The sequence below is a fragment of the Ranitomeya imitator genome, chromosome 5 (genome assembly GCF_032444005.1).
Source record: "Ranitomeya imitator isolate aRanImi1 chromosome 5, aRanImi1.pri, whole genome shotgun sequence".
Taxonomy (NCBI): domain Eukaryota; kingdom Metazoa; phylum Chordata; class Amphibia; order Anura; family Dendrobatidae; genus Ranitomeya; species Ranitomeya imitator.
The window spans coordinates 231,572,882-231,587,349 of record NC_091286.1 but is presented as its reverse complement, the minus strand read 5'-3'; the positions used below and the strand labels follow the sequence as shown (position 1 = coordinate 231,587,349).

The 14,468-nt window shown below is 43.9% G+C and overlaps 1 protein-coding gene across 1 annotated transcript in view; it reads right to left on the bottom strand.

The window, feature by feature from the left end:
• IFNGR1 (interferon gamma receptor 1) overlaps nucleotides 1–14,468 on the bottom strand; it is a 138,589-nt gene that overhangs the window by 86,575 nt on the left and 37,546 nt on the right. Inside the window, exon 2 of the mRNA XM_069725960.1 lies at nucleotides 7,540–7,654. Coding sequence (XP_069582061.1) covers nucleotides 7,540–7,654 — 115 coding nt within the window. The remainder of the gene's footprint in view (nucleotides 1–7,539; nucleotides 7,655–14,468) is intronic.

The window sequence follows — 14,468 nt, the reverse complement described above, 5'->3', positions numbered from 1 at the left end:
ATTTTTGGAATGTTTAAATAAAAATTAACATTTAACTTTTTTTCACAAAAAATTTACTTCAGCTCCAATTTGTTTTATTTTACCAAGGGTTACAGGAGAAAATGGACCCCAAACGTTGTTGTACAATTTGTCCTGAGTACGCTGATACCCCATATGTGGGGGTTAACCACAGTTTGGGCGCATGGCAGAGCTCGGAAGGGAAGGAGCGCCATTTGACTTTTCAATGCAAAATTGACTGGAATTGAGATGGGACGCCATGTTGCGTTTGGAGAGCCACTGATGTGCCTAAACATTGAAACCCCCCACAAGTGACACCATTTTGGAAAGTAGACCCCCTAAGGAACTTATCTAGAGGTGTGGTGAGCACTTTGACCCACCAAGTGCTTCACAGAAATTTATAATGCAGAACCGTAAAAATAAAAAATCATTTTTTTTCACAAAAATTATCTTTTCGCTCCCAATTTTTTATTTTCCCAATGGTAAGAGAAGAAATTGGACCACAAAAGTTGTTGCACAATTTGTCCTGAGTACTCTGATACCCCATGTGTGGGGGTAAACCACTCTTTGGGCGCATGGGAGAGCTCGGAAGGGAAGGAGCGCCGTTTGACCTTTCAATGCAAAATTGACAGGAATTGAGATGGGACGCCATGTTGCATTTGGAGAGCCACAGATGTGCCTAAACATTGAAACCCCCCACAAGTGACACCATTTTGAAAAGTAGACCCCCTAAGGAACTTATCTAGATGTGTGGTGAGCACTTTGACCCAATAAGAGCTTCACAGAAGTTTATAATGCAGAGCCGTAAAAATAAAACAAAAATTTTTTCCCACAAAAATAATTTTTTAGCCCCCAGTTTTGTATTTTCCCGAGGGTAACAGGAGAAATTGGACCCCAAAAGTTGTTGTGCAATTTGTCCTGAGTGCGCTGATACCCTATATGTGGGGGAGAACCAGCGTTTGGGCGCATGGGAGGGCTCGGAAGGGAAGGAGCGCCATTTGGAATACAGACTTAGATGGAATGGTCTGCAGGCGTCACATTGTGTTTGCAGAGCCCCTAATGTACCTAAACAGTAGAAACCCCCCACAAGTGACCCCATATTGGAAACTAGACCCCCCAAGGAACTTATTTAGATGTGTTGTGAGAACTTTGAGCCCCCAAGTATTTCACTACAGTTTATAACGCAGAGCCGTGAAAATTAAAAAAAAAAATTTCCCCTCAAAATTATTTTTTAGCCCCTAGTTTTGTATTTTCTCGAGGGTAAAAGGAGAAATTGGACAACCAAAAGTTGTTGTTCAATTTGTCCTGAGTGCGTTAATACCCCATATGTGGGGGGGAACCAGCGTTTGGGCGCATGGGAGGGCTCGGAAGGGAAGGAGCGCCATTTGGAATGCAGACTTAGATGGAATGGTCTGCAGGCGTCACATTGCGTTTGCAGAGCCCCTAATATACCTAAACAGTAGAAACCCCCCACAAGTGACCCCATATTGGAAACTAGACCCCCCACGAACTTATCTAGATGTGTTGTGAGAACTTTGAGCCCCCAAGTGTTTCACTACAGTTTATAATGCAGAGCCGTGAAAATAAAAAATCTCTTTTTTTTCCCACAAAAATTATTTTTTAGCCCCCAGTTTTGTATTTTCCCAAGGGTAACAGGAGAAATTGGACCCCAAAAGTTGTTGTCCAATTTGTCCTGAGTACGCTGATACCCCATATGTTGGGGTAAACTCCTGTTTGGGCACACGGGAGAGCTCGGAAGGGAAGGAGCACTGTTTTACTTTTTCAATGCAGAATTGGATGGAATTGAGATCGGTCGCCATGTCGCGTTTGGAGAGCCCCTGATGTGTCTAAACAGTGGAAACCCCCCAATTATAACTGAAACCCTAATCCAAACACACCCCTAACCCTAACCCCAACGGTAACCCTAACCACACCTCTAACCCAGACACACCCCTAATCCTAATCCCAACCGCAAATGTAATCCAAACCCTAACCCTAACTTTAGCCCCAACCCTAACTGTAGCCTTAACCCTAACCCTAGCCCCAACCCTAACCCTAGCCCTAACCCTAGCCCCAACCCTAACCCTAACCCTAGCCCTAACCCTAAACCTAACCCTAGCCCTAACCCTAGCCCTAACCCTAATGGGAAAATGGAAATAAATACATTTTTTTAATTTTTTAATTTTTCCCTAACTAAGGGGGTGATGAAGGGGGGTTTGATTTACTTTTATAGCGGGTTTTTTAGCGGATTTTTATGATTGGCAGCCGTCACACACTGAAAGACGCTTTTTATTGCAAAAAATATTTTTTGCGTTACCACATTTTGAGAGCTATAATTTTTCCATATTTGAGTCCACAGAGTCATGTGAGGTCTTGTTTTTTGCGGGACGAGTTAACTTTTTTATTGGTAACATTTTCGGGCACGTGACATTTTTTGATCACTTTTTATTCCGATTTTTGTGAGGCAGAATGACCAAAAACCAGCTATTCATGAATTTCTTTTGGGGGAGGCGTTTATACCGTTCCGCGTTTGGTAAAATTGATAAAGCAGTTTTATTCTTCGGGTCAGTACGATTACAGCGATACCTCATTTATATCATTTTTTTAATGTTTTGGCGCTTTTATACGATAAAAACTATTTTATAGAAAAAATAATTATTTTTGCATCGCTTTATTCTGAGGACTATAACTTTTTTATTTTTTTGCTGATGTTGCTGTATAGCGGCTCTTTTTTTGCGGGACAAGATGACGCTTTCAGCGGTACCATGGTTATTTATATCTGTCTTTTTGATCGCGTGTTATTCCACTTTTTGTTCGGCGGTACGATAATAATGCGTTGTTTTTTGCCTCGTTTTTTTTTTTTTTTCTTACGGTGTTTACTGAAGGGGTTAACTAGTGGCACAGTTTTATAGGTCGGGTCGTTACAGACGTGGCGATACTAAATATGTGTACTTTTATTGTTTTTTTGTTTTTTTTATTTAGATAAAGAAATGTATTTATGGGAATAATATATTTTTTTTTTCATTATTTAGGTTGTTTTTTTTTTTTGTTTTTTTTACACACTTGGAAATTTTTTTTTTAACTTTTTAACTTTGTCCCAGCGGTAGACAATACAGATCAGTGATCTGCCAGTTTGCACAGCACTCTGACAGATCACCGATCTGTCAAACAGCACTGCAGCGTTACCAAGTGCCTGCTCTGAGCAGGCACTTGGTAAGCCACCTCCCTCCCTGCAGGACCCGGATCCGCGGTCATCTTGGATCCGGGACTTGCTGCAGGGAGGAGGTAAGAGACCCCCGGAGCAACGCGATCACATCGCGTTGCTGCGGGGGGCTCAGGGAAGCCCGCAGGGAGCCCCCTCCCTGCGCGATGCTTCCCTGCACCGCCGGCACGTCGCGATCATCTTTGATCGCGGTGTGCCGGGGGTTAATGTGACGGGGGCGGTCCGTGACCGCTCCTGGCACATAGTGCCGGATGTCAGCTGCAATAAGCAGCTGACACCTGGCCGCGATCGGCCGCGCTCCCCCCGTGAGCGCGGCCGATCGCGCTGGGCGTAATATTCCGTCCTTGGGAATTAAGGCCCACCCCACATGGACGGAATATTACGTCCAATGGCAGAAAGGGGTTAATACCCGGCATTGCCACCGTCACTCAGGAGCGGAGCGTGCGGACACATAGCAATACATGCAGCCACACTCTCCGCTCCTGAGTGACGGCGGCAATGCTGGGTATTAACATGCGAGACTCGGCCGTATTTCTCACATGTGTGATCCCGGCCTTAGAAAGGCACTGTCGGCAGTGGTCTCTGCCACCACAGAAACAGTATTCAGGTAAATTTAATATGGTCAATAAGGCCATGTGAGGGCTTGTTTTTTGCGGGATGAGTTGTAATTTGCAAAAACACCATTGGTTTTAACATACTGTGCTATGGAAAACGGGGAAAAAAAAGTTCTAAGTGAAGTGAAATGGTAAAAAAAAAGCAACTGTGGGATTGCACTTTTTTGCAATGTTCACTAAATGCTAAAACTGACCTACGATTATGATTCTCCAGGTCATTACGAGTCCATTACGAGTTTTTATTTGAGAAAAAAAAAATTCCAAAGTTTGTTAAAAAAATAAAAACTGTGCCATTTTTTGAGGCTTGTAGCATTTCCATTTTTCGTGATCTAGGGTTGGGTGAGGGATTATTTTTTGCGCACTGAGTTTTAAACTTTTATATTTTTTTTTTATATTTTTAAAAATTTTTTTTTTTTTTTTACTTTTGGCATGCTTCAATTGTCTCCATGGGAGACTAGAAGCTGCCATTACCCAATCGGCTCTGCTACATACTGGTGATGATCAGATTGCCTGTATGTAGCAGAATTGCTCACTTGCTATGAACGCCTACCACCGGGCAGATTTAAAGGGAACCTGTCACTAGGATTGTACACAGTAACCTACATACAGTATGAGATTGGTGCCGTTATACTGATTAAAATGATACCTTGGTTGATGAAATCAGTCTTGTGGTTATTTAATCTTTATTTTCAGTTTTGAGTTAAATATATGCTCGTGCTCTGGGGCGACCTGTGGGTGTCTTCATGTGGTGCTCTGATTAGGTGGCACCTTTTTTTCCCTCACAAGAGATTATATTATCTACTAGATGGCAGCCCGATTCTAAAGAATCGGGAGTCTAGAATCCGTATATACTTTATTTATTCAAATGTAAGAATAATACAATTAATAAATAATAGTAAGAAAGAACAAAAATAATAGGCAGTATATGGAGAAAACACCAAACAAAAGTTCAAAATTGGTGTGAAAATGTCACTGAACCACTTCACAACTAAATATATATAGTTTTGGTAAATGGTATTATCATTTTTTTGACGAAATTCGGCAGGAGCTTGAAGAGCAACGTCACTGGGCCCGCCTCCACGCAGTAGAAACTTGCTGTGAGGTAAAAATTCAAAAATCACACCAAAATGGCGGGCGGAGTGTGTCACAGTACGGCACGTTTCTGATTGGTCGCTCGCAGCAGGCGGCAACCAATCAGACACTGGACACTGTTGACGTCACTTATCTCCGGACATTATCTCCGCACATTAGCTCCGGACATTAGCTCCGGACAAAGCCACGGAAGTTGGCAGAAATTGCAGGAAGTAGTATTCTAGGCAATTAATCTCCGGACATTAGCTCCGGACATTAGCTCCGGACAAAGCCACGGAAGTTGGCACAAATTGCAGGAAGTAGTATTCTAGGCAATTATATATTAGATATATCTAATATATAATTGCCTAGAATACTACTTCCTGCAATTTGTGCCAACTTCCTGTCCGGAGCTAATGTCCGGAGCTAATGTCCGGAGCTAATGTCCGGAGCTAATGTCCGGAGATAAGTGACGTCAACAGTGTCCAGTGTCTGATTGGTTGCCGCCTGCTGCGAGCGACCAATCAGAAACGTGCCGTACTGTGACACACTCCGCCCGCCATTTTGGTGTGATTTTTGAATTTTTACCTCACAGCAAGTTTCTACTGCGTGGAGGCGGGCCCAGTGACGTTGCTCTTCAAGCTCCTGCCGAATTTCGTCAAAAAAATGATAATACCATTTACCAAAACTATATATATTTAGTTGTGAAGTGGTTCAGTGACATTTTCACACCAATTTTGAACTTTTGTTTGGTGTTTTCTCCATATACTGCCTATTATTCACTGACTGTTATACTGAGAGACTGCCGTTTATTAACCTCTTCTTTGCCACATTGGGTATATTGCTCTATTATTTGCCACATAAGGACATTGTCCATTATTGCCCAGCAATTTCTCTGCAATATAAACTGCCTATTTATTAATATCTGCATTCCTGCAAAGAACTATTGCCTATTATTAACTGGGTATTTTCCTACTACCTGACATTGTTCTTAAGCAAAGAACCGTTGTTGTGGCATTTGCCACAACACGCAAAGTTGTCGTCTGATGTCTTTCATCCCTCCCCTCATAAGCATGTTCATGGATCCTGTGTAACTGTACCTTAAATAACAAGAATTGTCAAGAGCTGGTGAGTGCAGCCATTTTTTGTTCTTTCTTACTATTATTTATTAATTGTATTATTTTTACATTTGAATAAATAAAGTATATATGGATTCTAGACTCCCGATTCTTTAGAATCGGGCTGCCATCTAGTATATATATAATTGTCTAAGGGGTACTTCCGTCTTTCTGACCTCAACTTTCATAACGGAAATCCCGCGTCGCTGATTGGTCTCGCCAGCTGCCTGTCATGGCTACTGCGACCAATCAGCGACGGGCACAGTCCGATTAGTCCCTCCCTACTCCCCGCAGTCAGTGCCCGGCACCCGCATACTCCCCTCCGGTCACCGCTAACACAGGGTTAATGCCAGCGGTAACGGACCGCGTTATGCCGCGGGTAACGGACTCTCTTATCGCTGCTATTAACCCTGTGTGTCCCCAACTTTTTACTATTGATGCTGCCTATGCAGAATCAATAGTAAAAAAATGTAATGTTAAAAATAATTAAAAAAAAAAACAAAAAAACCTGCTATACTCACCCTCCATAGTCCGCCGAGCCGCATGTGGCTGCCGCCATCTTCCGTTCCCAGAGATGCATTGCGAAATTACCCAGAAGACTTAGCGGTCTCACGATGGGTAATTTCGAAATGCATCCTGGGAATGGAAGATGGCCTCAGTGGATTGGATCCCGGCAGGTGAGTTTATAACTATTTTTTATTTTAATTATTTTTTTCAACAGGGATATGGTGCCCACACTGCTATATACTACGTGGGCTGTGTTATATACCGCGTGGCTGCTATATACTACCTGGCCAGTGTTAGATGCTATGTGGGCTGTGTTATGTACTGCGTGGGCTGTGCTATATATTACGTGGCCAGTGTTATATACTACGTCGCCTGTGTTATATACTGCGTGGCTGCTATATACTGCATGGGCTGTGTTATATAGTATGTGGGCTGTGTTATATACTGTTTGGGCTGTGTTATATACTGCGTGGCCACTGTTATATATTGCATGGCCTGTATTAACGCATCGGGTATGTATGTATGTATGTATGTTTGTATATAGCAGCCACATATATACTACGTGGCCTGTGCTATATACTATGTGGCTGCTATATACATACATACATATTCTCGAATACCTGATGCGTCGGGCCACTATCTAGTATATATATATATATATATATATATATATATATATATATATATATATATATATAAAATATCCATTATATAAACTAGGGGGCAGGTCAGTGAGGGATCAATGACCTGTCATAAACCATCAGTATGTATACCTAATCATAGCACCACATGAAGACTTCCCCAGGCTCTCCCGGAGCACGGGCATATCATTAAGTCAAAACTGAAAATAAAGATTAAACAACAACCACAAGACGGATTTCATCAGCCAAGGTATCATTTTTATCAGTATAATGGCGTCGACCTGACACTGTCTGTAGGTTACTGTGCACAATCCTGCTGACAGGTTCCCTTTAACAATAACAACAAGAGGTAATAAAATATTCCTCACCTGTAATACTTGTATTCCACCTGAAAATAGGGAGTGACTGAAGTCATGTTGTAGTCCCAGTATAGCGTAGAATTAAAATTATATGATTTTTTCTGCAGGTTAAAAGGTTTTTCAACTGGAGAAAGAAAAGAAATTGTTCATGTTAAAAACAAAAATGGTACACCAATCATAAATGCCGTCAACAATCACATTTAAAGAAGACAACTGAGTAACACAGCCATAATGGTAACATACTTAAAGGAGTTGTCCAGGCAAAATTTTGCCCACGGGATGGGATATGTCAAATTTAACAATCTCAGTCATACTCGCCTACCAGCATATACCCAGATGAAGTGAAAGCTGCTCTGCGGTCTACGTAGAGAAAGGAAGCAGTACTGTCACCGTTCCACCAAACAGCTGCAGCCTGTGATTGACTGCACCAGTTTAACTCCTTCACCCAGCCATTTTCCGTTTTTGCGTTTCTGTATTTTGCACTCTTTCTTCCCAGAGCCATAACTTTTTTATTTTTTTTCTGTCAATATGGCCATGTGAGGGCTTGGTTTTTGCGGGGCAAGTTGCACTTTTGAACGACACCATTAGTTTTACCATATAATGTACTGGAAAATGGGAAACAAATTCCAAATGCAAAAAAGTGCAGGTCCACAGTTGTTTTTTGGGAATTTTTTTTACCATGTTCATCAAATGTGAAAACTGCCATTATGATTCTCCAGGTCATTACGAGTTCATAGACACCAAAGATGTCTAGGTTCCTTTTTATTTAAGTGGTGAAAAAAAAATTCAAAGTTTGTTAAATAAAAAAAAAAAAAAAGACTCTCAGCATCTTCAGGATCTGGGGCCGGGTTATTGCATTTTAGTGTAACGTTGCAGCGACCAAAAAAAACTAAATTCTGGTGTTTTGATATTTTTCCCTCACACCGTTTACTAATTGGATTAATTATTTTTGTATATTGACGTATTGGGCGATTCTGAATTTGGGGATACAAAATGTGTTTGTTTTTTTCATTTTGAATGGAGCCAATTTAATTTTTTTTAAATATATTTGAATGTTGCTTTTTTTTTTTTACTAGCACCAATAGTCTCCATGGGAGACTAGAAGCTGCAGACCGTCTCTGCTACACAGAGCAGACTTGGCGGAAATGCTCACTTTCTGTGAGCGCCAACCGCTGGGCGACGCTCATAGCTTTCTGTTTATAACAACCACGGTGATCTCCTGAAGACCTTTGGTTGTTATGCCAACCAATCGGTGACCCGCGATCATGTGACAGAGGCACCGATGGGCAGGATTAATGATTTACTTCCGGCGCGATCATGTTAAATGCCGCTGTCAGAGATTGACAGTGGTATTTAACATGTTTATCGCGGTGGATGAATTGCGAATCCACCTGTGGCTGTTAGGGGCATATGTTAGCTGTTGAAATCAGCTGACATGTGCCAGGAAATATGTGGGCTCAGCGCCAGAGCCCACATCAAAGGGGGAGACCCGACATGTGCAGTACATTCATGTCGTGAATGGGTTAAAGAAGCTCTCCCATGAAAATGCTTATCCTCTTAATATATTGCAGTCATCATATTATATAACATTGTGTACTTACAATTGCTCATTTTTCCTTTCTACCAGTATCGTAGCTACCTGGAGGCAGAGGGTACGGTCGCCCTAGGCCCCACCCGTGTGCTGCACGCAGCTACAGTTAAACTCTGCGGCAGAAGGGGGTCTCCCTGCACAGCTGCTGCTTGTTCTATAGGCTGTAGGTCACTGTGTCCTACAGATTGGAGGGTTCAGAGTGGAGCGACTCCATGAAATCATTGCGCAGCGACATGTACAGGACGTTATCCTGGCGGGGTGATGTCACCTTATTCGTATGCCCAAGACCTGCTGGTGTCTGCTCTTGGACTCACTGGGTAAAGGTGAGTATATGATGTTTATTTTTTCTTTTGAAATTGTGTAATAGCCATAATGTGTGGGGGCCCTGCAAAAATAGTGGGGGCTACTAACGAGGCCCCCATAAATAGTACGGGCTACTGAGGTGGGCCCCCATAAATAATGGTGGCTACTAAATGGAGGCCATCATACATAGTAGGGGCTACTAAGGGGAGGCCATGACACAGTGTGGGGGCTACTAAGGGGACATGACAGTGTCAGGGCTAATAAAGGGCAATGATATACAGTGGGGACTACAAAAGGGGCGATGATGCAGAGGGCTACAAAAGGAGCCATGATACAGAGTGAGGGTTACTGAGGGGGGTCATCATACAGTGCGGGGGCTACCGAGATGGCCATCATACAGTGTGAGAGGTAATGTGGGGCCTTTGTACAGTGTGGGGGCCATCAGTGTGAGGGCCATGGAACAGTTTGGAGGCTACTTAGGGGTCAGTATACTGCATGGAGGAATTATATTGTGTATAGGAGAGCATCATACTGTGTAGAGGGGAGATGTACATGAGACTCAAGACATCATTCAATGTGAAGTGGGCACTTATTGTTATAGGGGCACTCTGGTTCTTGTGACTGTCAATGGGACACACAGGGGGCATTATTACTTTCTATAGCAGACGTGGGTAAAGTGCGGCCCGTGGGCCACATCCTGCGCTCTCTGGCTGTCTGAGTCTGGCCCGATTGAGACAGCCAAGGGGCTGATCAGTGGCCCATGGTCCGCACCGTGCCCACTCGCTGTCTCCATGGTCTATATATACGCTGATTGCATTGGTGGGCCACTTCCTCCACCAATCACTGGGTGAAACAGCTGATGCAATGACATCATTTCATTGCATCAGCTGCGTACTGCGGAGAGTCAGCACACCAGAGACAAGGCAGGAGCAGAGGGCCGGGGAATGGAACTGAGTGGAGTATGTGGGTTTTTTTTAAGTTATTTATGTATATGGGATGTTTGGCTGCACATGGGAAGGCTATGGGGGTCTTATTGTGGACATCGGGAGACTATGGGGGTCTTACTGTGAACATGGGGAACTATGGGGTCTTACTGTGGACATGGGGGTCTTACTGTGGACATGGGAAAGCTACGGGGGTCTTACTGTGGACATGGGAAAGCTACGGGGGTCTTACTGTGGACATGGGGAGGCTGTGTGGGCCTCATATGCAGCACATGGGCAGGCTGTGTGGGCCTCATATGCTGGACACGAGGAGGCTGTGTGGAGCTCATGTACTGGACATGGGGAGGCTGTGTGGGGCTCATATGCTGGACACGAGGAAGCTGTGTGGGGCTCATGTACTGGACACAGGGAGGCTGTGTGGGGCTCATGTACTGGACACAGGGAGGCTGTGTGGACCTCATGTACTGGACACGGGGAGGCTGTGTGGCGCTCATATGCTGGACACGAGGAGGCTGTGTGGAGCTCATGTACTGGACATGGGGAGGCTGTGTGGAGCTCATGTACTGGACATGGGGAGGCTGTGTGGAGCTCATGTACTGGACATGGGGAGGCTGTGTGGGGCTCATGTACTGGACATGGGGAGGCTGTGTGGGGCTCATGTACTGGACACGGGGAGGCTGTGTGGACCTCATGTACTAGACACGGGGAGGCTGTGTGGGGCTCATATGCTGGACACGAGGAGGCTGTGTGGAGCTCATGTACTGGACATGGGGAGGCTGTGTGGGGCTCATATGCTGGACACGAGGAGGCTGTGTGGGGCTCATGTACTGGACACAGGGAGGCTGTGTGGACCTCATGTACTGGACATGGGGAGGCTGTGTGGCGCTCATATGCTGGACACGAGGAGGCTGTGTGGAGCTCATGTACTGGACATGGGGAGGCTGTGTGGAGCTCATGTACTGGACATGGGGAGGCTGTGTGGGGCTCATGTACTGGACATGGGGAGGCTGTGTGGAGCTCATGTACTGGACATGGGGAGGCTGTGTGGGGCTCATGTACTGGACATGGGGAGGCTGTGTGGGGCTCATGTACTGGACACGGGGAGGCTGTGTGGACCTCATGTACTGGACATGGGGAGGCTGTGTGGGCCTCATATGCTGGACATGAGGAGGCTGTGTGGGCCTCATATGCTGGACATGAGGAGGCTGTGTGGGCCTCATATGCTGGACCTGAGGAGGCTGTGTGGGGCTCATGTACTGGACACAGGGAGGCTGTGTGGGCCTCATATGCTGGACCTGAGGAGGCTGTGTGGGGCTCATAAGCTGGACATGGGGAGGCTGTGTGGGGCTCATAGGCTGGACATGAGATGAGGAGGCTGTGTGGGCCTCATATGCTGGACATGAGGAGGCCGTGTGGGCCCCATGTGCTGGACATGTGAAGGCTGTGTGGGGCTCATATGCTGGACATGAGATGAGGAGGCTGTGTGGGTCTCATATGCTGGACATGAGGAGGCTGTGTGGGCCTCATATGCTGGACATGAGGAGGCTGTGTGGGTCTCATATGCTGGACATGAGGAGGCTGTGTGGGTCTCATATGCTGGACATGAGGAGGCTGTGTGGGTCTCATATGCTGGACATGAGGAGGCTGTGTGGGCCTCATACGATATATAAAAGAGGCTGTATTCAGATTCAAATGGTATATAGGGCAATGTCGGCATACTTAATTCTGCTCAATATTGAGTGATAATATTAATTATTATATTAATAATTAGATGTTGATATTAATATTGAGCTTAATTCATTTCAGCCTATTGGTTCAGCCCTCAACAACAGTCACGGTCTCTCATGTGGCCCCTCGGGAAAATTAATTGCCCACCCCTGTTCTAGAGGGCAAAAAGTGGGCACTGTTTTCTAGGGCACTTGCACAGGACATTACTATATTCTAGAGGTTTGTTTTATCAGCTAGAGGGCACCCAGTACCACACAGCAGGTGCAATAATAGGGACACATACCCCAATACTGACTGCTGCTGCCGTATCAGCAGGGTAAGGAGTTTGCGTAGGTTGGGGATAGATTTTGTGATGGGGCTGGAAATGTGAGAAGTCAGATGTGTCTGTTGTAATCTCTGCAGATTAGTCTGCAGGAAGAAGATGTTATGGTGGTCTGGGCCAGTAGGAAAAGAAGGGAAAAGTGAATGACCACAGAAGGAACGTCATCTGTAAATCACCATCAATAACTGTACTATAATCTCTTACATGTTCTGCAGCAATGGTATCTAGCACTATATGGTCACCACATTGCATTAATATGAGTAACAGTGCGGTCATCTGCTGAGGTTCTCCCACATCCACTATTAGGGAGTGCCACTGTCGTTGGCCAAGTTAAAAATTTAGCGCCCCCCACGCAAAGTGGATACAAACTTTTGATGGGTGTGCTTCTTTAGGATCCCTGTAGATTTTGACCTGAAAGTTCAATTTTAATAAACATGAATACACTATTTCATGATAAAGCTTGCCACTTGCAGCTCGTTGAATAATGTTGCCTGCTTTTAGAATAAAATATGTGCTGCGCAGTTGTCACTTTCCTCAATTTTTTGCAGGTCATACAAGACGCGTCAATGAGTCAGTGGAGTGCATGCCTGGACACAATGTACTGCTAAACAATACGACTGTATACAAATTTACAGTGCAGTGTTCACACAGCATGGAACAAACACCAAGAGGCTCCTGACATGGTTCACTATTCTTTATTGAAATATGATCAGAGTAATGAGAGTCACTAAATATAGAGGGTGGTATGTAGTTTAATGCTGCTGTCCAGGGAAAAAAAATGGTATCTGATTACTGTACCTCCAATACCTGTGTTTATTATCAGATCGGTTTTATGAAATAATAAAAAATAGTTAAAAACTAGCAGATGTTCAAAGTAAACTGCATGTACGGCAAACTGACCCTTCTGAATGAGTGCCACCAGCTATAATAGCCTTGTACCCAGTAATACAAGAGATTATTAGTGTTCCATCAGATTTCTGAAGTCTCACACCTCTGTTATACTAACCATAACACCTCCTCACAGCAAGGTGTTAAATTGTGGTTAGCACTCAAAAGGAAAAGATTGTGTGGCTGGAGACATTATTTTCTACTACAATGAATAGTTACTGAAGAAATGTAAAAAAAAAAAGGAAAGTGAAAACAACTGGTGGTAAATTGTCACTGTTGTGGGTTTTGGTGTGAAGCCATAATGGTAAAACATTACACCTAGAAACAAAGGGTAAAAGTGAACTGGTCTAGACTGAAGAAAGAACTAGGTCTCCTAGATGCCCGCTATGCCTAATGCATAAGTGCACAAAGGAGCAGTTCTGGTAATGTACCAAAAATATACATCGAAAACATATTAGACTAGATGCGGATTTTGTTTACTGCATATATGTGTATATACATAGACACACAAGCACACAATGCTGGGCAAAAGCTATAGGCAGGTGTGGAACAAATGCTGCAAAGAAAGTATGCTTCAAGAAGAGAAGCAATAGTTGTTCACTTTAACTAATTAAAACTCATTAAATTAAACTCAGTTTAATTAACAAACTAAAAAGTGTATGAACAAAAGAAAAATCAAAATCAAATCAATATTTGGTGCGACCACCCTTTACCTACAAAACAGCATCAAAGTATCAACACTTGTAGGTACACTTGCACCCAGATTCTGAAGGGGTTCCAAACATCTTGGAGAACTAACCACAGATCTTCTTGTGCAAATCATTGTCTCTTCATGTAAACCCAGACAGGCTAAATTATGTTAAAATTAGGGCTCTGTGGGGCCCTTTCCAGGATTCATTGTTTACACTGAAGATAGTTATTATAAGGAATCTGTCCCCAGGTTTTTGCCACCTAATCTGAAATCAGCATAGAAACAGCAGAGAAAACAGAGATTGTATCACAAGCAGTCCAGAAAGTGATACATCCCTGAAATCACTGCACATACATCATGCTGCTCTCAAATGGGGTAGCAAAAACCTACTGACAGATTGGCTTTAATGACATTAGCTGTGTGTTTGGGGTCATTGTCCTGTTGCAAAATAAATTTGGAGACAATCAGAAA